This window comes from Lathamus discolor, chromosome 4 (assembly GCF_037157495.1).
Source record: "Lathamus discolor isolate bLatDis1 chromosome 4, bLatDis1.hap1, whole genome shotgun sequence".
Classification (NCBI taxonomy): Eukaryota; Metazoa; Chordata; class Aves; order Psittaciformes; family Psittacidae; genus Lathamus; species Lathamus discolor.
In genome coordinates this window covers 127,732,183-127,756,262 of record NC_088887.1, presented here as the reverse complement: position 1 = coordinate 127,756,262, position 24,080 = coordinate 127,732,183, and the positions used below count along the sequence as shown (strand labels likewise).

The following is a 24,080-nucleotide window of genomic DNA, read 5'->3' as shown; positions in this document are numbered from 1 at the left end:
TCCCCCCTCCAGCCTGTCCCAGTCCCTCTGCATCCCAGCCCGTCCCTCGCGGGTCAGCGCGGCTCCAGCTGCGCGTCACGGGGGCTGCGTTTGCATCATTTCGTTTGGTGCTAGGATGGAAAATAAAGCATTTATTCACGCTCCTGTGTATTCAGACTACTGCTGCTGCACTGATGGATGCTCCCCATGTTGGTTGCAGGCAGAGTGTGTTCAGCTCATCTCATTCATGGGGGATAAAAGACATCCTGAACATCAGAGATAGTAGAATCATGCAATGGTTTGGGATGAAGGGACATTAAAGCTCCTCCAGCCCCAACCCCTGCCCCGGGCAGGGACCCCTTCCACTGGAGCAGCTTGCTCCAAGCCCCTGTGTCCAACCTGGCCTTGAGCACTGCCAGGGATGGGGCAGCCACAGCTTCTCTGGGCACCCTGTGCCAGCGCCTCAGCACCCTCACAGGGAAGAGCTTCTGCCTAAGAGCTCAGCTCAGTCTCCCCTCAGGCAGGTTCAAGCCATTCCCCTTGGCCTGGCCCTACAGGCCCTTGTCCCAAGCCCCTCTCCAGGTTCCCTGCAGCCCCTTTAGGCACTGGAGCTGCTCTCAGGTCTCCCCTTCAGGAGCCTTCTCTTCTCCAGGCTGGAGCATGTCCCTTTGAGCCCTGCCTGTGCTCAGGCGCTAGTGCCTGGGTGAGGATGGAGCAAAGCATCTTGGAATGCAAATGCCGGGAGCAGGAATGTTGCGGGCGGGCGGGCCGTGTTACTGCTGTTAATGGTTAATGCATTGAGCATTTAAAACTCCACAAGGCACCGGGCTGATGTTCCCGCTGGGATTCTGGATCGGGAGAGTTGTGACCCCAGCAGCTGGGGCTGAGGTTCCTCCTTCCTCCTCGGGCTGCTCCTTGGTGAGTTCTTTTCCATCAAACCCCATCGGGGGCCATGCCTCCTTCTTTGGGAAGAGAGGGAATAGAGGGGCTTGTGAGCGGGATGTTTCCGTATCCCGGGAAGGGCAGGTGAAGGTCTTGTTGATCTGCTTTAGTGGAAAGTGTCGCTGCCCATGGCAGAGCTGGAGCTGGATGAGCTTTAAGATCCCTTCAACCCAAACCAGGCTGGGATCCCATGGAAAGGCAGGGATCTCCCAGGGGGGAGAGTTGCTCAGGTCTGTCAGGAGGTCTGGGCATGGGAAGGAATTCCAGCCCTGTGCTGTCTTTTCCCCCTCAGTGTCTGTCTCTGTGATCCCTGTGGGATGGGGGAGAGGAACAAAAAGCAATTTGTGGTGTCTGCAATGAGCTGGATGTGTTTATACAGGTGGGAATATGGGGAGTAACATGGCCAGTGTAGGATCATGGAATCAATGAGGTTGGAAAGACCTTTAAGATCATCAAGTCCAAGTGTTACAGAGGGCTCTGGGGTGGTCACAACCTTCAGAGGTGGGGGTTCAATGGGAGCCACGTTCCAGACACTTCTCAGTGCTGGCCCTGGTGCAGATTTCGTTCCTACCTGAAGGTTCGTACAAGGAGCTCTCGGAGGTGACCTGGTCACTGACCTGAACAGAGACACTGTTGTGCCACGGAGGCACGGAATGCGTTGGGATGAAGGGACCTTAAAACTCATCCGGCTCCAATCCCTGCCACGGGCAGGGACCCCTTCCCCTGGAGCAGCTTGCTCCAAGCCCCTGTGTCCAACCTGGCCTTGAGCACTGCCAGGGATGGGGCAGCCACAGCTTCTCTGGGCACCCTGTGCCAGTGCCTCAGCACCCTCACAGGGAAGAGCTTCTGCCTAAGAGCTCAGCTCAGGCTCCCCTCTTTGACTCCTTTGACTTTGAGAAGCCTTTTTATGGCAGTGGAGATGGGGAGGTGGAGATGGGGAGGGCCTGGCCTGGTTTGTGGCACAAATGGAGGCACAGAGAAGATGTTTTCCTTACAGACAGTTTGTAGGGTTGATAGGATCAAATGAGTGGATTTCTTTGTGTAGCAAAACACAGTGAATCAATCCTTTGGCCTTCAGGAATGGCTCAGGATGGAAGGTGAATGGAAATTGAAGACTACGTGTTGTTCGTCTTTGTATGTGTGATGGGCTGAGACCAGGCTCTCGAGGCCTCAGCTGTCCCTTCTCTTGCACAGAGCTGGCCCTGAGCCCGGCAGCACCATGTACGAGCTCAACGAGAGCAGCTTTGACCCAATCACCTTTGTGCTGACGGGCATCCCGGGCATGGAGGAGTCCCACGTCTGGATCTCCGTCCCCTTCTGCCTCATGTACATCACCGCTGTGTTCAGCAACGCGGTCCTGCTCTTTGTCATCGCCACGGACAGGAGCCTGCATGAGCCCATGTACCTGTTCCTGGCCATGCTTTCCGTCGCCGACCTCATGCTCTCCACCACCACCGTGCCCAAAATGCTGGCGATCTTCTGGTTCAGCGCACGGGAGATCTCCTTTGACGCCTGCGTCACGCAGATGTTCTTCACCCACTTCAGCTTCATCGTGGAGTCCTCGGTGCTGCTGGCCATGGCCTTCGACCGCTACGTGGCCGTCTGCCACCCGCTGCGCTACGCGGCCACGCTCACGCCCTCGGTCATCGGGAAGATGGCCGCGACCGCCGTGATCCGCGCCTTCTGCATCATGTTCCCCCCCATCTTCCTCCTCAAGCGGCTGCCCTACTGTGGGCACAACGTCATGCCCCACACGTACTGCGAGCACATGGGCATCGCGCGCCTCGCCTGCGCCGACATCCGGGCCAACGTGTGGTACGGGCTGACCACAGCCCTGCTCTCCTCGGGGCTGGACGTGGTGCTCATTGCCGTGTCCTATGCGCTCATCCTCAGGGCCGTGTTCCGCCTCCCGTCCCCCGAGGCACGGGTCAAAACCCTGAGCACCTGCGGCTCCCACCTCTGCGTCATCCTCATGTTCTATGTGCCCGCCTTCTTCTCCTTCCTCACGCACCGCTTCGGCCACCACATCCCCAGCCACGTCCACATCCTCCTGGCCAACCTCTACGTCGTGGTCCCGCCAATGCTCAACCCCATCGTGTACGGGGTGAGGACGCGGCAGATCCGGGAGCGCGTCACCCGCCTCTTCTGCCCCAAGGGGAGGTGCCCCTGTCCTGGCTGGGGGAGAAGGTGCTGAGCACTGCTGGAGGAACAGAAGATGCTCAAGAGAAGCCGAGGGTGGTGGGATCTTGGAAACGTGGGCCTGGGTCATCAGCTCCTTCACTGCTCCTCGTTTCCCCTGGAGATGCTTCTGCTGGATGGTCCGTCCAGCAGAGACTGGGCAGAGTTCAGCCGAGGAGCACCAAGGCTCTTAGATCTGCTGAGCTACCACCACTGCTGCTGCGGGGGTTTGCTGTCCTGCAGCTTCGTGCCTGTTTCTTCGCCTGTTACCTCAGTGCCTGGATGGTGAACACCTCATCAGAGCACATGGCACATGAACCGGAGCTGGAGGTGCCGTGGCACAGAGGATGCTCTGTCCTCCTGTCTGCATGGGTACAGCCTCCACTGCTGAGGGACCTCCTGCTGCTGGTGTGTACATGCTGAAGAGCCCCGGGAGGTCAGGAAAGGGTTTCTTGTCCTGTGGAATGTATCCCCCAACCCACAATGTCCAGAGCTCAACTCAAGCCTCTCGAGTGTGAGCAAAGGGACAAGTTCTCCTGCACCCCACACACCCCACAGGGTATTGCAGCAGCGCTGTGCTCAGTGTTGAGCTCAGGGTGAAGTCTGTTCCTCCTCAAGACCCATTTCTGGTGTGTGGCGTGCGATCCCCCTCCGCTTTGTTGCTCCAACACCAAAACAGCTTCCCTGAGCTCAGGAGCTTGTTCTCTCCTGATGGATATACCAGTTGCATCAATAACCTCCTCCTCCCTGAGGTCAGTGACGACCTGCCTCAGACATGGAGAGGGAGCACTAAGGTAAGGCTGGAGGAGCAGCAGGGACAGGTCTGGGCATCTCCATAGGGTCTGAGTTTAACATCATCATCAACGTGACCAGCGAGGAGCAGCTTTTCCTCCCCTCTCCCTCCCCAGCAGCGCTGTCCATGCAGACCGAGGCCTCTGCTCTGGCGGACCTCACGCGTGACCAGGGCAGCAGGACTCTGGCCCCGGTGCACTGAGCGCTGCCGGAGTGTCCCACGCACCTTCCTCCACGCTCACGAGGACCTGTGGGAGCAGAGGCAGCTCTGGAGGCCTCAGGGGACGTTGTCAGAGTTCCAGGTCTCTGGTGGAAGGGGGGTGGGCTCTGCACCCCTTCATGGTGGGGTTTGGTGCATGGTTAGGACATGGAGGGCAATGGAGACACTGACGGCAGCAGCCACAGACCTGTCAGGAGGCTGCTGGTTCCTGCAGCCTGCACTGGACCAGAGCTCCTCAAGACCATGGAAGAGCCGCGGCACCCTCCCACCTGCCCACCTCCCGCCACCAGAGCACAGAGGTTGTTCTGTCCCGTGCTCCGCATGGCATTGACTTGGGCAGCGTGTGCTTGATGGGACCTGTTGGTCCTCTCATCCTGACAGCACAGTGCTGATGGATGTTCTGCTCCGTAAAGGTGGTGGGACACTGGAATGGGTTGAAGGGAGAAGCTGTGGCTGCCCCATCCCTGGCAGTGCTCAGGGCCAGGTTGGACACAGGGGCTTGGAGCAAGCTGCTCCAGTGGAAGGGGTCCCTGCCCGGGACAGGGGTTGGAGCTGGAGGAGCTTTAAGGTCCCTTCCACTCAACCCAGTCTGGTTCTAAGATGTGATGAGCTGGTGGCTCTGGGCCCAGGTGCCCTCTCTGGGGCTGGCTCTAACTCACGATGTGTTTTAGCCTCAAACGGCTGGGGAGGAGCAGGTTAATGCCAGTCATGGGGTCGGGGGGGTCGGACCTGCTCATGGCTGGAGCGGTGCCGGCTCCTGGCCTCTGGGCTGGGGTTTGAGCAGAGTCTGGAGGGAGGAGGCACAAAGACAAAGTCTTGATGTGCTGGAGGAAACGCTTGGGCCATGAGGGCTGCAGAGAGCCCCGAGGCGCCGTCACTGCGGGACAGAACCTCTGGTGCTCAGCATGGCTGTGATGCCCTGGAGGAGGCGTCTGAGGGAAGGGAGGTGAAGGCAGAGACTGATTAGAAATAAGAGCTTGTTTTGAATAGTGCCGGTATCGAAGAGCTCTGAGAAGCTCCAGGGAGCAGCAGCAGCTTTTCCAGCGGTGGCTACACCCGCAGACATCTTCAAACCATGTGGAGAGTGGAAGTTCTCCGGTACGAAGCTGTTTTCTCAGGGGGACCATTGGCTTCCATGGTGGTGCAGCACCACAAAGACCTCCACGTGCCTGTCTGGCCTCCAGCTCTGCACGTGCACGTGGTGCAGGTGACAACCGGGGCTGCTCCTGAGGTGCTCCTGATGATTCTCACTGGAAGGGCTCTTCTTAAGCCAGGGCAGATGCTGCTGGCACTCTGGGGCCACCATCTCCTGCTGGTGCTGGGTGCTGAGGCTCACTGGCAGCCACAGTACATGTCCTTCCTCGTCCCCATCACCCTGCCCCGCTGTGTTCCCCTTCCCATCGCTTATGGTGATGCCACTGGAGGAGCCCAGGCCCTGTTTCCTCTGCCCAGGATCCTGACCCCACACCCCATGGTCACTGTGGCCGAGGCCACAAACCGTGGGGTCCAGCAGAGCCCCTGTTGCCTCCTGGCTCCTTCCTCCCCTCTTGGCTCCATGGCAGGGGGTTGGAGCCGGAACCACTCTGGGATTCCGTGATTCCAGGACCCCAGGCTCAGCAGAACCAGGACAGAAACAAACAGGAACAAGTCTCCGACTTGTGCTTACATTTAAAATGGGACTGCAGAGAAATTCGAGGTGGCTCCATTTGGCATCAGCTCCAAGTGAAACAGTGGAGAAGTGAATATGAGACTTGATCAATAAAGAGTGGAAAGGGCAGGGATGGGATCAATGGCAATCAGGATCTGTTTGTGGTGCTCAGCTGCTGCAGAATCATCTCATTTCATCTCCTGCTGAGCTCCACACGTGGGTGATGAAGCTTCCTGGGGCCAGAGCACAACCCTGAGCGCTGCCTTACCTTCAAATGTTATTAGACCTACCTCATTGTAGCAAAGCCATCAATAAATGATGAGTAAATCACATGCTGATGGAGTTTGGGAACTGCAGACCCTTCTCTCAGCGATTGCTCCCCTCTGAGAGCTACTTCCCCATACATTCCTGTGGGATTCAGTGGGGATTGGTGGGCTGTGGGGGCTGGTGGTTCTCTGGCTGTTACCGGTGCTGCAGGAGCCACGATACAATCGCTGCTGCTGAGGTTTGTAGATGGTGCAAAGACAGAGAATCGGACGGAGGCGGAGGCCAAGTCCTGCTCCTCGGAGGGGCTGTGCCAGGGACGGGGACTCCGGTGGAGGTGGCTCCGTGGGTGCTCGGAGAGCCAAGGGAAGGGGCGTTTGGAGGGAGCACTTTGGATGATGCTCAGCCCAATGGGAGGTCCCAGCTGTGCCACAGGGAGCCCATGGGGAGACAGCAGTGCCCTGATCCCGCTGGGCTCAGCTGGGGGTGGTTCTTGGTCATCTTTTGGTGTAATGAAGGCAAAGCATCTGCCAGGTGCTCCGTGGTGCTCCGCAGGGGTGGTCACAGTGTTGTGTGTGCTGGTAAAGGCCGTGGAAAGAAGCCTTTGCTCCTGGGAAGTGCTGGAGGGTAAGACAAGATCCATGCAGCTTGTGCAGCCTGGAGAGGAGAAGGCTCCTGAAGGGGAGACCTGAGAGCAGCTCCAGTGCCTAAAGGGGCTGCAGGGAACCTGGAGAGGGGCTTGGGACAGGGGCCTGCAGGGCCAGGCCAAGGGGAACGGGTTGACTCCTCCGCAGTGCTGGTAACCATGAGGAGCCCGCCGCAGGCTCCACTGAGGTCGGAGTGCTCCTCGCCGCGGCTCCACTGACGCCCGCTTCCCTCCCGTCCCCTTTGAGATCTCGTTCACCTCTCCCGCGCTCGGGGATGTGCCGAGGAAAACTCAGCCGAGCCCCATCCCCCCGAAGGGGTCTTTGCCACCCAAACCCGCCCACAGCCGAGCTGGGGGGGACGGGATGGTCCCCCAAGAGCGGGAAGTGGAATTGAAAGCGCGCACGCTCTGGCTCCATCTCCTGTGGGTATTTAGGTAACGTTTAACCACGTCAGAGACATAAATCACCCCAGTCCGCCGGCTACTGCCCATTACGCACGGCCTTGCGGATGTTAACGGCTCAGCTGGTGATTCATTGACCACGGCACATTGACCTGGGCAGCTTGGTCCCAGACCTGGCCACCGCCACATCCCCCCTGGAGCAGGGCAGCTCCTGGGTTTAGAGCTGCCTCCTTGGCTGGAGAGAGTCATGGGAGGGTTTGGGTTGGGAAGGACCTTAAAGCTCCTCCAGCTCCAGCCCCTGCCCCGGGCAGGGACCCCTTCCCCTGGAGCAGCTTGCTCCAAGCCCCTGTGTCCAACCTGGCCTTGAGCACTGCCAGGGATGGGGCAGCCACAGCTTCTCTGGGCACCCTGTGCCAGCCCCTCAGCACCCTCACAGGGAAGAGCTTCTGCCTTATCACCAACCTGAACTTCCCCTGTTCCAGTCTGAACCCATCACCCCTTGTCCTGTCACTGCAGTCCCTGATGAAGAGTCCCTCCCCAGCACCATTGCAGCCCCCTTCAGACACTGGGAGCTGCTCTGAGGTCTCCGCGCAGCTTCTCTGCTCCAGGCTCAACAGCCCCGGTGCTCTCAGCCTGGGCCCACGCGGGAGCTCCTGAGCATCCCCTCGGCCTCCTCTGGCCCCGCTCCGCAGCTCCGTGCCCTCCCTGTGTGATGTCACAGCGGGGGCTCGCGGCGCTGCCGTGGAGGGGCCGCAGTGGGGCGGGAGCGTGGGGGCAGCGCCCGGGCGCTGGGCACCATCCGGCGGGGACAGCGCTGCCCGACCCCGCGCCAGCGCTGCCGCCCGCGGCCGGCGCCTTCCAGCGCGGCAGAGCTCGGCCCGGTCCCGAGCCACCATGTCCGCAGGGAAAGGGGCAGCGGAGGCGAGCCGGCCCCTTGTCCCCGTGGGCTCCTCGGGCAGCATCAGTGTGATCGTGAAGACCCTCAGGCAGAAGGAGCAGTTTGAGGTGGCTCAGGACAGCACCATCCGGGAGCTCAAGGAGGAAGTGTCCAAGCGGTTCCAAGCACCCCCCGAGCTGCTGGTCCTGGTGTTTGCTGGGAAGGTCCTCCAGGATCAGGACACGTTGAGCCAGCACGGAGTTCGTAGTGGGGTCAGCATCCATGTGGTCATCAGGTCCCAGAACAGACCAGCAGACAGCCCGGCAGAGCAAGGCAGAGCCACCACGCTGGTGCGACCTCCCAGCCGCCGCCGTTCCAGCCTGGGAAGCATGGACAACCTGCAAGACCCGGGCTTGATCCATCACAACTTGTCTGAGATGCTGGCCTCCAGCCGGGAGGTCGTGGCGCAGACCATGGAGGATCTCCTGTCCAGGATCCTCACTTCAGGCCTGGACCTGCGCACCATCAGGAACAACACGTTTCTGATGGGGTTCCTCCTCGGGGTGACAGGCGTCCATCTCCTGGGCCTGGACTGCGCGGAAGTGATGGACCTGGTGAGCAGCATTGAGGAGCAGGACGTGTCCATGCCCGGCCTCCTCACCGAGGTGCTGCAGAGCCCCATGGTCAGTGCCAGCCTCGCCAGGGGCCTCATCAAGTCCAACCCGCAGCTGCAGCAGCTGGTGGAGGAGAACCCCGAGATTGGCCACATCCTCAGCAACCCGCACACCGTCAGGGAGACGCTGGAGGCCCTCAGCAGCCCCGCCGTCATGCAGGAGATGATCAGGAACCATGACCTGGCCATGAACAACCTCGAGAGCATCCCTGGCGGGTACAGCGCCCTGGAACAGCTCTACCGGGAGGTCGAGGAGCCCATCCTGGGCGCCGTGGAGGAGCACACGGTCCGCAACCCCTTTGCTTCCCCGGAGCGCAGCCCATTGCCGAGCGGAGCGCGGCTGCCGGCACACACCGAGAACCGGAGCCCGCTGCCCAACCCCTGGGCTCTGGAGCGCGGCAGCGCCGGCGGCACTGCTCCAGAGCTCCCCGGCCGCATTGACGGGAGCTTCGCGTTGTTGAACCTGGGCGCCGCGGTGCCCAACTCCGGCGCGGTGCGGAGCATGGCCCGGCAGCTGGCGGGCACCCCGGGGCTGATGTACAACCTGGGCTGCGTGCTGGCAGAGCCCGGCAGCCCCGCGCAGGCGGTGCTGAGCCCGCACGCACCCAGCGACGGGAGCTCCCCGCCGCTGGACCAACAGGAGCTGCCGCCGGAGCTGGAGCAGGCGGAGATCTCGTCCGTGCTGCGGAACCCGCAGGCTCTGCAGGCGCTGCTGCAGATCCAGCTCGGCCTCCAGACCCTCTCCGTGGAGGCTCCGGACTTCCTGCTCAGCCTGGAGGATGCGCAGCTGGAGCTGGGGCTGGAGAGCATGGGCGATTCGCCCCCGTGCACCGAGACCGAGGACAACGCCAGCGGGGTCTCGGGTGAGGAGGGAGCAGAGGACGAGGTGGAGATGGACGAGGAGGAGCTGCAGAGCGTGTTTGAGCAGCAGTTGGAGCAGCTCAGCGCCATGGGCTTCCAGGACCAGGGCGCAAACCTGCGGGCGCTGCTGGACGCGGATGGAGAGCTCCACGCAGCAGCTGAGATACTGGCCAAGGCCCGGGCAGCAAACAAGACACCGTGAGCAGCTCGTCCTGGTGAACCCGTGGCGGCTCCTCCTCTGCGGGCGGCTGCGTTCCACCTCAGCACACACTAAATGCAGCAGGGTGCATGTGAAGTTGTGTGCTGCCCCGTTCTTCTGCCCGTCAGACCTCATCTCCCCTTAGCTGCAGGGGTTTCTTGCATTCGACACGGTTTAGTGGGGACCGGGGTAAGGTTAGAATTGATCATCTGAAGGTCTTTGCCAACCCAGTTGATTCTATGATTCAATAGGATCACACAGAGTGGTTTGGGCTGGAAGGGACCTTAAAGCCCCTCCATTCCCAACCCCTGCCAGGGCAGGGACCCCTTCCACTGGAGCAGCTTGCTCCAAGCCTCTGTGTCCAACCTGGCCTTGAGCACTGCCAGGGATGGGGCAGCCACAGCTTCTCTGGGCACCCTGTGCCAGCGCCTCAGCACCCTCACAGGGAGGAGCTTCTGCCTCAGATCCCATTCAAGCCTACCCAGGGTAGCTGCTTTCCTGTGGTATCTGGCCAACAGCTTAGACATCTCTCGGGCATCACTTGCACAGCAACGAGCAGCATCGGGGTGATGCTTTGCCCAGAGCAGGGCTGCAGACCTGGCCCGAAGCTGCAGAGCATCACCTTGGAGCAGCCCCGTGCAGTCAGTTATGGGGCTGGTCACATTAACTGGCAGAAAACACCCTTTTCATTTGAGTTACTGTGACTGAAAACAGCCCCAAAAATGTTTAATGCCTTGATACCCTAGTATTTTGAGGTGGAACCTGACAGTTTCCTGCCGGACTTTGCTTATTTCTCATCACTCACAGATAACGCATCGGGGCTGTGGTTTAATGAACAAACTGTGGGTAAATCCTGCCCCGTTTCCCTGTTTGAAGCTCCTGGGGACCAGGAAGCTGACGTTTGAGTCGGAGCAGGCTCAAGCCGCAGGTTCATCTATAATTTACTGTTATCTCCACAGCAAAGTGCAGCTAATTCATCATGACTTTATCATTCATTTAATGGTGCAGCTTAATGGTGCAGTGGAAACCATGGCTGCGTGCTCCAAAGTGCCACACGGTCACCTACAGGAGACCCAGGGGCTTTGCAGCCCCGCGCCCCTGCGGTGGATGAAGGCAGAAGGCACAAAGCGTTACTGACGCTCACTGCGGGCAGCAGAGGTGGGTTCTGTGAGTGTGGGCAGCACCGGCTGGGACGTGCCCATACGGAGCAGATCAGGGGAAGGGACCTGGGGGCCCTGAGGGACCCAGCTCCATAGAAGTGAGCAGTGAGCAGTGAGCCAAGAAACCCAGCAGGGTGCTGGGGAGCATCCCCAAGGGCATCACCGCAGGGATGAAGCTGCCACTGTCCCACTGTGCTCGGCGCTGGGCAGGGCACCCCTGGTACATGGGGTCAGGTTGCTTTGCCAGGGGAAGGGTTTTGGGGGTCACTTTCTGCCAACATCGGTTCCTCCCCATAGAGGCACCATGTCTCCTGCTGCTGTGGAATGAGCCAAAGCTGCCTCCTCCGTGAGAAAACACTGCTGCAGAGACAGCTGTGGGTGGTTTAGTTTTGTTTCCTGGTTCTGGGAATACCAGAATGTCCTTATATCACCTCCTCCTGTGTCTCATCCAGGAATACTTGGAGGTTTCTTCTTCCATTGTGCTCAAGTTCCTTGGGTCATTCACCTCTCCAGAAGGCCCTTTTGTGTCTGTTCTTGAGTTTTGGAGTAAGCAAATGTGACTTCAGCCTTGATGGGGCCAGGGAACTGTTGTTTCTCAGTTCTAGCACTGTTCTTCACATTGTCACCTCCAGGCACTGCTTGTGATGTGGGCACTTCCAGCCAGCTCTTCCTTGCTGCTGGGGTTGGGATGAGGAAAACCAGTGGTGGAGAGGATCCTTCCCCTCTGCTCAGCACTGGTGAGGCCACATCTGGAATTCAGCTTCCAGTTCTGGGCTTCCCAGTACAGGAGAGACATGGACAGACTGGACTGAGTCCAGCAAAGGGCCACCAAGGTGATGAAGGGCCTGGAGCAGCTCTGCTCTGGAGCCAGGCTGGGAGAGCTGGGCTGGGTCAGCCTGGAGAAGGCTCCAGGGAGACTTTATCCTCACATCCCAGTATTTAAAGGGGAGGGATATCGGCCATACATGAAAACGGGCAGCAAGAGGACAGAGCCAGGCTCTTCCCAGTGCCATGGGCACAAACTGGAACACAGGAGTTTCCCTCAGGAAGCCCGAACCAGTTTGATACTGGTGTTTACTGACACAAACACTCCCATTCCCAGCATGTGCATGGCATTCCTGGTTTCCCATCCAGTGTGTCAGAATGCTCTGAATGTCACCTTCCCCTGTGGTACTTTTAGTCTTCCTGCCTTGTTCTCCCTGCCTAATTCATGAGCCATCTCCCAGTCCCAACACCAGGATGCTGGAGCAACAAAAGACATGACAAATAGGTGGGATAATAATATCTCAGTCCGGAATGTGCACATGGAATGCAGTGATGAAAGCCCAGGTCTCCTCCGCAAGATCAGGTCTACCACCCCAAGTTACATGACAAGACCCAACGAAATTGATGCTCCCTTAAAAGCTCAGTAAAGACAATCGTGAATCACTGCAGGAATGAGAAGGTTCCTTCAGACCACTGTTTGCTGCATTTTGACGACGGATAATTGAGAACTTTGCTTTGGAAAAGTCTGTTTTCCCACTGAGCTTTGCTTTCCCTCTCCCCTTCCTTGCTTCTGAATGTGAGAAACGTGTCCAGGCACAATTTCAGCCCAGGCAGGTTAAATTATTCCACCCCATCACAACACGCTTCCCATCCAGAGGGGAAGGGAGATGGCTTTGTCACAGTTTGATCCCAGTAAATCCACGCTCGCTGCTGCTCTTTCCCTGGCACCCGCCCCGTGCTCCATCAATGCTCCCTCAGTATTCCTCAGGAAATCAACGAGCTCCCAGTCCCTTTCGCTTCCCTTGCTGGAGCCGTCCCCGGGGGCTCCTTCTCCCAGCCTGGTTTTCAGTCCCATTTCTCCTCTGCTCATTCCCGACAACCCCTGGGCTGCTCCTGCGCCCCTCCAAGCACTCCGACGGGAGCTCCAGTGCACAGCCGGGTGTTCCTCGTTTTAACTCCCTGCTCCCGGCTTCCTCACTCCGCTGCTGACGGGAGCCTCTCCTGACACCCCCAGTCCCTCCCCTCCACCATCCCGCTGCAGCCCCGCGGCACCGCCTCTTACACGGACCCGGGTCTGGACGCAGCCGCTTCTCTTGCCCCCTGCCGCCCCGCCCGCCGCGGTGCCGCTGCCGCTCTGAGCCGTTGCTGGGTGCTCGGGCTCACGCTGGGGCCGTTCTCCCGCAGGGGCGGTGATTTACGCACGATGGGCTCAGTGCCGGCCGCTCGCTCGTTGCATCGCGGGGGGGGGGGGGTGTGTGGAAACCGGGTCCTGCGCTGCACCCGCAGGGAGCTGCGGAGCTCCCTGAGCAACGTCCGCCCCGGCACTGGCCTCCTGGGACCGCGCTGCCCTCGCCAGGTCCGCGCTTTGGTCGAGAGTCCTTCCCCCCAGACCACGCCAGGCTGCCAGGGCTCTCTCTGCACCACCCTCTCTCTTCACCTCGCTACCTCAAACAGCGTTTTCAGGGTCTGCCTGGGCCATGCTGTGACCTGGGCAGTGCCTGGGGGCGAGAACGGCCCCTCCACAGGGAGCCATCATTTCTCTGCCCATGTCCATCGATCCGAGGCTCCAGCGCTTCCTGAGCCAGGAGCACTTTGGTGTGGAACAGCCTTTAATGGGTTCGATCCCCGCTCCTGTGGCTATGTCCCCGCTCAGCTGAGCCCCTGCACGCTCGTGCTGCTGCTGGCTCCGACAAAACGTTCCAAAGCTTAATCCTGATAAAACCTCCTGTAATTGGGCTTCCATTTGCCACCTGCTGCTTGCTGGATGCCTCCTCCTACTCTTGCATGAAGCACCAGGGAGTGATTACACCAGAGCATCCTCCTCCATCCACCCACCCAAGGTGGTACAGAGCCCTCCCTGAGCCTTCCCCTTCCTCCTCCAGGCCGAAGGTCCTGGTTCAAGCAGCTCCTCCTTGCATGGAAACTGTCATTGGCCTTTGCTTGGTTTTGTTGCTCTTCCCAAAACCCTTCTGGGTCCCTTTGAGGATGAAGGGGAAGGTGGGAGCATCAGCTCACTGAGTTTTAGATTAGGAGCTTTGCAGCTCAAGGAGAAGAGCAACAGGGAGAGGCACAAAACACACTGGAATCATGGAATGGTTTGGGATGTAGGGACCTTAAAGCTTCTCCAGTTCCAGCTGCCTGCCACGGGCAGGGACCCCTTCCACTGGAGCAGCTTGCTCCAAGCTCCTGTGTCCCACCTGGCCTTGAGCACTGCCAGGGATGGGGATATAAATGGCATTAGTGGGGATGAGACAGACGCCTCTGCTGCTCCTGTGGGTGTCCAAGCAATTTCCATTGATCTCCATGCTCAAATAGTGTGCGAATTGTGCCTGAAGGAGCTCTGCACTGACGCCACCTTGTCACGGGGCCTGGCGAAAAGCCACTTTTCCAGCAGATGTGTCAGCGAGGACCACTCAGTTGGCCCTGGTGCGAGGTATCAGGCTATGAAACACGGGGCTGGGGGCCCAGCAGCCGCTCACCCATACCAAAACCACTTGAAACCAGGAGAAAAAGGGTCTGAGGCAGAACAGCCTCGTGTACACAGCCAGCGGCGGAGGAGGGCAGCAGCAGCGGTTCACAAGGCGATTCTGCGCGAGTGGGTCCACGACCGTGCATTCTGGCGGGCAGCAGGTACCTTGTTATCGCCGGTAGAACAGGAACGGGAGCTGCGGCACTCTGAGGGGAACGGACTGGAGAAACTGGCCAAAGTCACGGACCTCCCAGTTCAGATGCCACCGACATTCCCTGGGCAGATTCCCTGTTCGATAGCTGCAAGGAAGAAACAGAACCATGTTGAATGTGCCCTCAGCAAGTTTGCCGATGACACCAAGCTGTGTGGTCCGGTTGATACGCTGGAGGGAAGGGATGCCATCCAGAGGGACCTCGACACACTTGTGAGGTGGGCTGATGCCAACCTTATGAAGTTCAACCACGACAAGTGCAAGGTCCTACACCTGGGTTGGAGCAATCCCAGGCACAGCTACAGGTTGGGCAGAGAAGAGATTCAGAGCGGCCCTGCGGAGAAGGACTTGGGGGTGCTGGTCGATGAGAAAATGAACATGAGCCGGCTGCAGTGTGTGCTCGCAGCCCAGAAACCAACCGGATCCTGGGCTGCATCCAAAGGAGCGTGACCAGCAGGGCGAAGGAGGTGATCCTGCCCCTGTGCTCTGCTCTGGTGAGACCTCACCTGGAGCATTGTGTGCAGTTCTGGTGTCCTCAACATAAAAAGGACATGGAACTGTTGGAACAAGTCCAGAGGAGGCCACGAGGATGATCAGGGCCTGGAGCAGCTCCCGTATGAAGACAGGCTGAGGAAGTTGGGGCTGTTCAGCCTGGAGAAGAGAAGCTGCGTGGAGACCTCAGAGCAGCTTCCAGTGTCTGAAGGGGGCCTATAGGGATGCTGGGGAGGGACTCTTTGTCAGGGACTGTAGTGACAGGACAAGGGGTGATGGGTTAAAGCTTAAACAGGGGAAGTTTAGATTGGATCTAAGGAGGAAATTCTTTCCTGTGAGGGTGGTGAGGCACTGGAATGGCCCAGGGAGGTTGTGAGTGCTCCATCCCTGGCGGTGTTCAAGGCCAGGTTGGACGAAGCCTTGGGTGGGATGGTTTAGTGTGAGGTGTCCCTGCCCATGGCAGGGGGTTGGAACTGGATGATCTTGAGGTCCCTTCCAACCCTAACTATTCTATGATTCTATGATTCTATGAACCATTGAAATGAGGCTGGAACTGGATGGGCTTCAAGGTCCCTTCCAGCCCAAACCATTCCATGGTTCTATGATTCTGTGACCATAGTAACACAAATCTGCTGCAGAAGAGTCAAAATACACACTTCAGGAGCCCATTCCCAGCATTCCCGTGTGCCCCTGGATTTATTTCCCCACCTTGGGTGCTTAGAGGCCAATTTCCGCCTTGTTTTGTGGCTCCCAAAGAGATTCTGCCCTTTACCATAGGGCTGAGACAAGAACCTCCATGGGATGTACCCAAAAGCGGTGGGAAGAGGCTTTTGAGACATTTCATTGTCAAGAAGGAGCTTTAATACCCAAGGAGGATCACCCTTGGCTCTGGATTCATTCACGTATCTCTTACAGCTGTCTCCCTTCTTGTTTTACTCCTTCCTTGCTTTCTGTTCCCAGGTTTCCCTCTCTTGGCTCACCGGAACTTGCCTCTTCATTCAGGGCTATTAAAGCACTTTATTAAGCAGAGGCGGTTTCTCTTCCAGCAAGCGGAGCATGGGAGTGTGTCACCCACACCAGTAAATGAGTGGATCTTCCCTGCAGAGCAGCAGCAGAACAAACCTCCTATTGCAGTCTCTATCTGCTGCCTCTCCATCACCACCCAGTGCTCAGCATCCCTGTGAGCAGCAAGGAGAGCTCCTCTTCTCCCCTGAGCTCTGGGCAGACCCATGTTCCTTGTCCTCCATGAGCAATGCTGCTCACATCCACTGCCCTGAACCATGCCCCCGCTGTGCAGGGGCTCAGGAAGCTCCTTATCCCCTCTCACAAAGTGATCCAGAAGTTGCCGTAGCATCTCCAGTCTGGGATTTTAGAGCCACCTTCGGAGTCTGAAGTCTTTCAGGGAACAGAGATTGTGGTGGATGGAACAACCCTGAGGAAAGTCTGAAACAGCAAAGTCTGCCCAAGGGGAAACACATCCGTTCTTTCCTGTGCCCGTCAGGAACCCCCCTCTTACGCTCACTTTTAAATTGCATTTTAACCAGATTTGTGAGGAAAGGAGGAAAACCTCAGATGTTCCCTCAGGGACCTGGGGTTCTCTCTGCTCTTCCTGTAGCTGATTCACTCCTGAAGGACTCAGCACTGGGATGCAGCTCCAGCGTGAGATGTTAAATACGGCTGCATCCATGGAGCGCCTCTGTGTGCTGCTGGTGGGCCCCTGTCTGCACAGGGCATCCCAGACCCCGGGGCTTCCCCCCTTCTCGATGCTGAATCCCATCCAAGGTGTCCTCAGCATCCCCCTGGCTGTGGCCCAGGTCCTGCCAGGGACCCATAGCCCAGCACCATGGCACATCCACTGCTGGCCACGGGCTTTGTACTGAGCTGTGCCAGGTCCCAGGGCTGAGCTGTGCCAGATTTGCTCCCCGTGAACCCGTCCTCACCCTCCTGAAGCTTTATTTTCACCAGAGTTAGCAATGACGGCAATTTGTCCTCTGCTGATGGCCACGGCTCTTCCTCATCCTTGTATGGCGCATCCATTGGTGCAGTCTGCTGCAGAGAGCAGCAAAAAGCACCTCTTTTGTGCCAAATAAGATATTTATAACATGATGCTATAGTGCTGTGCTGGTATAGGATTCTGCCTGTGGCAGAGCCTGAGACGTGGGTACGCGGCACAGCGTGCAGGCACGAGGTGGTAAGAGCTGGGGGCCTATTGACAGCTCAGGAATGGTCAGTTAAAGGAATGCGGGCTCGGGCTGGACCAGAATGGTTTGGGGTGAGAAAGAGCAAAGAACAAGCATCAAACATGCATAAAATGCAGCGTATTTGGGAACTCTGCACGTGATGTGGTCTTGTGGAGCAGTGAAGGGAGAGCAGGGTGGAAAAGCACGTTAAGAATGTCACAAAGTGGCCTTAGAGTGAGGAAGAAGAAGCCATGAACGTCGATATCATATTCCCTGTGAAGGATCCAGATTCTGATGTCTTGATCTAACATCCACCACCACCGAAGCACTCACCTTAAGGCACAGAGGAGCAGTGAGAGGGTGAGCATGACTCGGGGAAGAGCTGGAAACTGGGCAGTGTGTATAACATCATCGTTCTTATTCCATTGTTGTTGCTGTCATTTTTATTATTACAACTTTTCTGTAGAGAAAGGCTAATTTCTTTCCTTTTCTCTGCAGTAGCTGGCTCTGGACTAACTCATTCTTGTGCTAAGCCCCTTTTCAATCACACTACCAATTAACTCTTGGCTTTAGGCATGGAGTGTGTTTGCTTTTAGCCCCTAATGAGGTTCTGATCACAACAACACACTCATTGCTCTGTACAGGGGCAGTGGGAGCCACGTGGGACACGAGCAGCATCTCCGATGGGAGCTGTGGTCTCCGGTGGCACTGAGCAGTGCAGTGGAGGTGACAGCATTGAGGTCCCTGCTGCTGCAGGCCCTGGGGTGCTCAGCACACCCTGGAGCAGTTCCCCAGCATCTGCTCCCCCAAATGTGACCCCGGGGAAGAAGCATCCAAAGCAACTCAATCCCATGCCCCAGAGATGGGTTGCACAAGGAAAATCATTGTATGGAACCACTGTGGATGTACCCACCCATCCCCTTACGTATGAGGATACAGTGCAGGGGGTTGGAACTGGAGGAGCTTTAGGGTCCCCTCAACCCAACCCATCCCATGGTTCCCTGATTCTATCTCCTCCACCCTCTCTTTCTATTGCTACCTCAAATAAACAGCATTTAAAGTGCTGGTTTAGGGGGTCTCAGTGCTTCGGGCAGGGCTGAGGCACCAACCACAAACCAGGAGGTTAGGAAGAAGCCATTGAGACAAACAGAGGATGTGCTGGGGGCTCCGGAGCCCTGCCGACCGGAGGCGATGGGCTGGTGGCCGGCACTTATCTCCCAGGAACAAGCTGGCGCTGCCCTGAAGGTGCCGCAAGGCACTCGGCGCCCAGCGCTCCCCCGAACAACCCCGCACCAGGAATTCCTGAGCAAGGCCAAGGCCAGGACACGCCGAGCGCCGGGGTTGCTGCTGCAGTCTCAGGGCCTCGGGAGCAAAGGGCTTGCGCTGGGGAAAGGGTGAGCAGAATGTGGCTCTGCTGGAAGAGGCAACGGAGGGGAGGTGGGAGGAGGTGGGAAAGGCTCGGAGGTGGGTGGGGGGAGATCTGCTCCTGTCACTTGTGATGAGAGAGGGAGCTAATGACAGATTAAAGCAGCACATGTCTGGGTCAGAACGGACACATGGGGGTCGTCGTCCATCACTAAAGCAGGCTCACACCATCATAGAACCGCGGGCTGCTTCGGGTTGGAAGGGACCTGCGAAGCTCAGCCGGTGCAGGGTCCTGGATGCGCCCCTCCCTGGGGCAACGGCGCAAATCAAAACCCACCGGTCGAACAGGAGCGGAGGAAGAGAGGTTGTTGTGAGTGGCCAAGGCCGATAAGAGCCCTCCCTGGGAGGAAACCCTGGATTGCTTCCCAAGCACGAGGCTGCTGCTGCTGCAAGGCCCGGAGGAGCCGGCTGTCCCCAAACCAGCCGCTTCCGAGGTAACGAGTGCTGGGCGAAGTTAAACCTCATTTAACACCAGGGGAAGGTGGTTCCAAGGGCCAGCACCTGTGTCAGGAGCTGCCCCATTAAAGCTGCCCCAGGAGGCTGCTGGGCTGGGTGGTTCTGAGGTGCTGCAGAGGGGCTGGAGGTGCCCTGGGCTCTGAGGTTGGTGATGGGGTTATGGGGGTTTACATGTATGGGGTCGGGTTCTGACGTGGGGTGGCTGCTTCCTTGTCCTCTGCTGCCTGTGGCTGCATCCTCAGCTCTGTAATTGCTGCCTCCTGGGCTGGTTTATGCTATTTTAGTGCTGTAAATGATTTGGCTTCCTCCTGTGTTTTGCAAAGTGCTTCTTAAAAGGTAATTTGGTTTAAACCTTTGTGCCCTGTTGGTAAGGGAAGGGAGGGAGAAGGGGGGGGCAGCGGCCTCGGGTTGGGGGTTATTCTGGGGGCTTTGGGGCACTTTGTGGGGTTTTGGTTGGGTTTTTTTTTTTTGGGGGGGGGTTCTGGGGGCTTGTTCTGGGTTGTTTCTGTCAGTGAATGACTCAAAGCCCCCTCCGCCTCTCAGGGGTAGGGGAGGATGAGCCACGATTGTGTGAGCTGGTTCTCACTGCTCAAGTCCGGCCTCCTTTGGGGACCTCGGGTGCGGGTCTCCGAAGGTCCCGATGAAGCAAAGGCAATGCTTTCCCCATCTAACATCCCCTCAAAGCAAGGCGCAGCTCCGGGCCCGCACGAGGCGTTGGTGTGACGGTGCCGTCACCCTCCTCCTCCTCCTCGCCTCTCGCTGAAGACCTCCCATAGCTGGCAGTGTCCGGCTGCAGGTTTGGGAGCTGGAAGCTCTGTGGGGTGGCTCAGTGCAGAGGGCCCGGTTTGAAGGGGTCTCACCGCACCACGTCCCCATCAGGGATGCTTGAGGTTAACACTTGAACAGCCCCAGCACTGAGAGGTCTGTTTGTGTTTGTGGTGCTGCGCAGAGGACAACGTGTGCCTGATCTCAGTCCTTCGCCTGCTGCTGCGGGCTGTTGATGTTCTGGTGTGTCCTTGGGAGTCTCTGCCCCCACAGCACCTCGTGTTCTGCCGCCTGTGGCAAACCCCTCCTGCCCTGTCCCTGTCCCATTCCTGCAGCTCCATCAGCTCCTGCTTCTGTGAGGATGGGGACGGGGCGGGCGATGCTCCTGCTGTTGGCTGCCTGCACTGTGGTACCTGCCAGGGACTCCCTGCTGAACGTCTGCATGGATGCCAAGCACCACAAGACCAAGCCCGGCCCTGAGGGGATGCTCTATGAGCAGGTAAGACCCTGCTGATGTGTTGGGTGGGATTGTCGGGGTCGCCGTATCCCCCTCCCCAGATGATATGGGCTGGGTTTGTGCTTGGAAATCATTTGCCTGAGGAAGAAACCCTGTGGTGGATTTGAGGACTGGCTTTTGGTGTTCTCCTCTAACCAATGGCTGTGGTAGGAGCAGTCTGTCATCTCAGTGTCCCCCCCACCTTTAGCCACAAGGTTCCCCTTCCCCAAGCTGTGGTACCCCAGCTCAGAACAAGGTGAAGGATGGCAAAGAAAGATGCTGCTGTCTGCGCCCTCTGCCAGCTTTAGAGACTCTTCCGGCCCGTTGAAGAGCTCTGGCTCCCTGACCAGCCTGTCCCCTGCTCCTCTGCAGTGTGCTCCCTGGAAGGACAACGCCTGCTGCACGGCCAACACCAGCCGGGAGGCCCACAAGGACCAGTCCTACCTGTACAGCTTCAACTGGAACCACTGCGGGGTGATGCCCCCCCAGTGCAAGCGCCACTTCATCCAGGACACGTGCTTGTACGAGTGCTCCCCCAACCTGGGGCCGTGGATTGACCAGGTGGGATCAACAGGGCTTGTGGTGGCCAGATGCTGGGCTGTGTGCCCTGGTGTGCGTGGGGATGCTGTGAACCTTCCTGGTGGGTGGGAAGATCTGAAGGACTTTGCTGGCCTCTGCTTGGCCAGCCCTAAGTGATGGGAGAGCTGCTGCTTGCCAAGGCTGGGGCTGAAGCTCTCCTGGGGTCAGCTCTAGGGCACAATGGGTGGCCCTGGGGGTGTCCGGGATGGGGCAGATCCTGCCCCTTAACTCAAGGGTCAAAGCACCAGCGTGGTCCCATCCCTCGCAGGCCGACAGCAGCTGGCGCCGGGAGAGGATCCTGCACGTGCCCCTGTGCCGGGAGGACTGCGAGCGGTGGTGGGAGGACTGCAAGGACTACGTCACGTGCAAGGAGAACTGGCACAAGGGCTGGAACTGGGCCACAGGTTGGTGGAAGAGTGGAGCGAGACCCCGGCTGTGTCCCTGCTGCCTGGGCAGGGCTGGAGCCAGGGCCCATCACTGCTCCGTAGGAGACCCCCATGACCCACACACTGTGAGCTTGGAGCCAGACCCCCCCCTGTGCTGGGCTCACCCCTTGAGCAGGAGCAGCAGCTCAGGGAGGGGATCCTGCCCCTCTGCTGCGGGAAGGGGAGACCTGAGAGCAGCTCCAGGGCCTGAAGGGGCTGCAGGGAACCTGGAGAGGGGCTTGGGACAAGGGCCTGTAGGGCCAGGCCAAGGGGAATGGCTTGAACCTGCCCGAGGGGAGCCTGAGCTGAGCTCTTAGGCAGAAGCTCTTCCCTGTGAGGGTGCTGAGGCGCTGGCACAGGGTGCCCAGAGAAGCTGTGGCTGCCCCATCCCTGGCAGTGCTCAAGGCCAGGCTGGACACAGGGGCTTGGAGCAAGCTGCTCCAGTGGAAGGGGTCCCTGCCCGGGGCAGGGGTTGGGGCTGGAGGAGCTTTAAGGTCTCTTCATCCCAAACCAGGCTGTGTTCTATAAGTAGTTCTCACTTGTCTATGGGGGTGCCAACCAGAAGGCTGAGGAATCGGCCAGGGTGCAGTGATGGGCTGGTGGCCTCATCCCCACAGGTGAAAGGATAAAGGCGAAGGGTCCTTGCTCACGCTGTTGTTTCCCGTTGTGGTGCTGTCTGTCCCCAGGCACGAACCGCTGTCCCTGGGGCTCCATGTGCAGACCCTTCAGCCAAGTCTTCCCCCGGCCAAAAGATCTGTGTGAGAAAATCTGGTCCAACTCCTACAGATACACCACGGAGCAGCGGGGCAGCGGGCGCTGCATCCAGATGTGGTTTGACCCTGCCCAGGGCAACCCCAATGTGGTTGTGGCCAAGTACTATGCATGGAAAAAGAGATCTGCTGGGATGGAGACCGTGGCTCCCAAGAGCAGTGGAGCCGAGGGTGCTCTGCCATGGCCCGTCCTGGTCCTGCTGCCTCTGGCCAGCGTGGTGCTCCTTGATGGAGCTGGGGGCTGTGGATCCCACCGGTGGGGGTCCCCATGACTCCTTCCACAGGGACATGGCTGCTGCTGCTGCCCTGCAGGAGGAGCTGGCCCAGGGATCTTGGTTCTGTCCAGACTGGGTGCACACCCCAGGAAGTGCTTCCGTGAGTTGTGCTCTTGGACCTTTATCTGTCTCTGCACCTTCATCTGCCTCTGCTCCCAGCTGGTGACTGAGGTAGTGATTTCCTCACCATCCGAGGCAGGGTGATGACTTCTTTGCTCTGATGGAGGAGCTGCTTCCCGTCTGTGCTGCTTCAGTGTCCTCTGCTGAGCTCTGGGGTCTGGTCCTTCAGCCTGCTCTGGCTCCCTCAGGGGTGGGGATGACAATAAACCACTGCTCTGAACCAGCCTTGCTGTGCCCAAGTTGTGCCCTATGGAGCGGGTGGAACAAGGCTGCTGGAGACCTGCGAGGGGGTGGGTCTGGGATCTGTAATGTAGGAGTCTGAGGGGGTAGGAATGACGCAGCTTCTGGGGCAGATGGAGATCTGGGCACTGACAGCTCCTTCCCTGCTGTGCTCCATGTGCTGGAGTGGTGTGGAGCTGCCTGAAGGCTGGGGCAGCCTGGAGAGGAGAAGGCTCCTGAAGGGGAGACCTGAGAGCAGCTCCAGTGCCTAAAGGGGCTGCAGGGAACCTGGAGAGGGGCTTGGGACAAGGGCCTGTAGGGCCAGGCCAAGGGGAATGGCTTGAACCTGCCCGAGGGGAGACTGAGCTGAGCTCTTAGGCAGAAGCTCTTCCCTGTGAGGGTGCTGAGGCGCTGGCACAGGGTGCCCAGAGAAGCTGTGGCTGCCCCATCCCTGGCAGTGCTCAAGGCCAGGTTGGACGCAGGGGCTTGGAGCAGGTCCCTTCAACACAAACCTCCCTGTGCTTCCATGATCATTCACTTGCCTGGCTCGTGGCAGCTCGATGGGAAGTTCGCTCATGCAGGGACGGGTTTGTATTACTTCTTTCTTCGGCATAGCTGTAGCCCCACTAAGACGAGGCACTTCCCATCTGCCTGCGATACCCTGATGGGGCAGGTACAGACGAGAGACAAGAACCGGCATCCTTGTGGATGTCTGGAGAATTTCAGAGCATCGCTGCTACAAGCTGCTCGCATACAGGAAGGAGAAATTCCTAATGTCTCCGCTGTGCTCAGTCGTTAAACCCACACTGAAGTGATGTTTTGGACGATGCTTGGGGGCTTCCCGACTGTTCGCACAGGTGAGACCAAGGGGGAGAAATCATCGCTCCTGCTGGAGTGCTTTCACAGGTGCTGTGCCTCCTCAGGCCTTTTCCTTCAGCCACACTGCCTTTGTCCACCAGCACTTGTGGCTTTGAACAGTCCTAACTCATTACGTGAGACAGTTTTAGCCGTTTTGGAGAACAGACGCCCCAAGGAAAGCCCCTGGAGTGAGGAGCAGCATTTCCCAGCACAGCAAATCCCTGCGCCTCAGGGCTCAGTTGAAAATGATGTTAAACCTCATCTCCTCCAGGGCTGTTGCTGCTGCTGCTCAGGTCTCCAGCCCTGTTCCATCTCACGGTAGGAGGAATATGGGAAATAAGACTTGAATCTCTTCCCTCCCTAACAGTCCTTGATGGAAATGAATGTGAAACACAGGCAGCTCCTTCCTAAGCATCAGTCAACATGCTTTATGCTTGATGTCAACATGCTTTGGTTGGCATATCCTGGAAGGATATCCAAAGCATATCCTTGATGCCAGCATCCAGCAAGCGCG

At 58.5% G+C, this 24,080-nt stretch overlaps 2 protein-coding genes across 5 annotated transcripts; both read left to right on the top strand.

The window, feature by feature from the left end:
* The first annotated feature begins 822 nt into the window (after nucleotides 1–822).
* On the top strand, nucleotides 823–6,060 carry LOC136012870 (olfactory receptor 52B2-like). Of its 2 annotated transcripts, XM_065675917.1 has the most exons (3): nucleotides 841–897; nucleotides 2,000–2,018; nucleotides 2,116–6,060. In XM_065675917.1, exons 2-3 carry the CDS (start codon nucleotides 2,002–2,004, stop codon nucleotides 3,113–3,115), a joined length of 1,017 nt encoding a protein of 338 aa, XP_065531989.1. In that variant the 5' UTR covers nucleotides 841–897; nucleotides 2,000–2,001; the 3' UTR covers nucleotides 3,116–6,060. The 2 variants fall into 2 exon arrangements, with proteins under 2 accessions (XP_065531990.1, XP_065531989.1); XM_065675918.1 differs by lacking the exon at nucleotides 2,000–2,018 and having other exon boundaries at nucleotides 823–897.
* A 12,459-nt stretch (nucleotides 6,061–18,519) lies between these two features.
* LOC136012869 (folate receptor gamma-like) lies at nucleotides 18,520–22,712 on the top strand. 3 transcript variants are annotated; one of them, XM_065675914.1, is made up of 6 exons: nucleotides 18,520–18,572; nucleotides 18,780–19,037; nucleotides 20,160–20,323; nucleotides 20,693–20,881; nucleotides 21,168–21,303; nucleotides 22,011–22,712. In XM_065675914.1, exons 3-6 carry the CDS (start codon nucleotides 20,186–20,188, stop codon nucleotides 22,364–22,366), a joined length of 819 nt encoding a protein of 272 aa, XP_065531986.1. In that variant the 5' UTR covers nucleotides 18,520–18,572; nucleotides 18,780–19,037; nucleotides 20,160–20,185; the 3' UTR covers nucleotides 22,367–22,712. The 3 variants fall into 3 exon arrangements, with proteins under 3 accessions (XP_065531986.1, XP_065531985.1, XP_065531988.1); XM_065675913.1 differs by lacking the exon at nucleotides 18,520–18,572 and having other exon boundaries at nucleotides 18,699–19,037; XM_065675916.1 differs by lacking the exons at nucleotides 18,520–18,572; nucleotides 18,780–19,037 and adding an exon at nucleotides 19,119–19,203.
* Nucleotides 22,713–24,080: the final 1,368 nt, after the last annotated feature.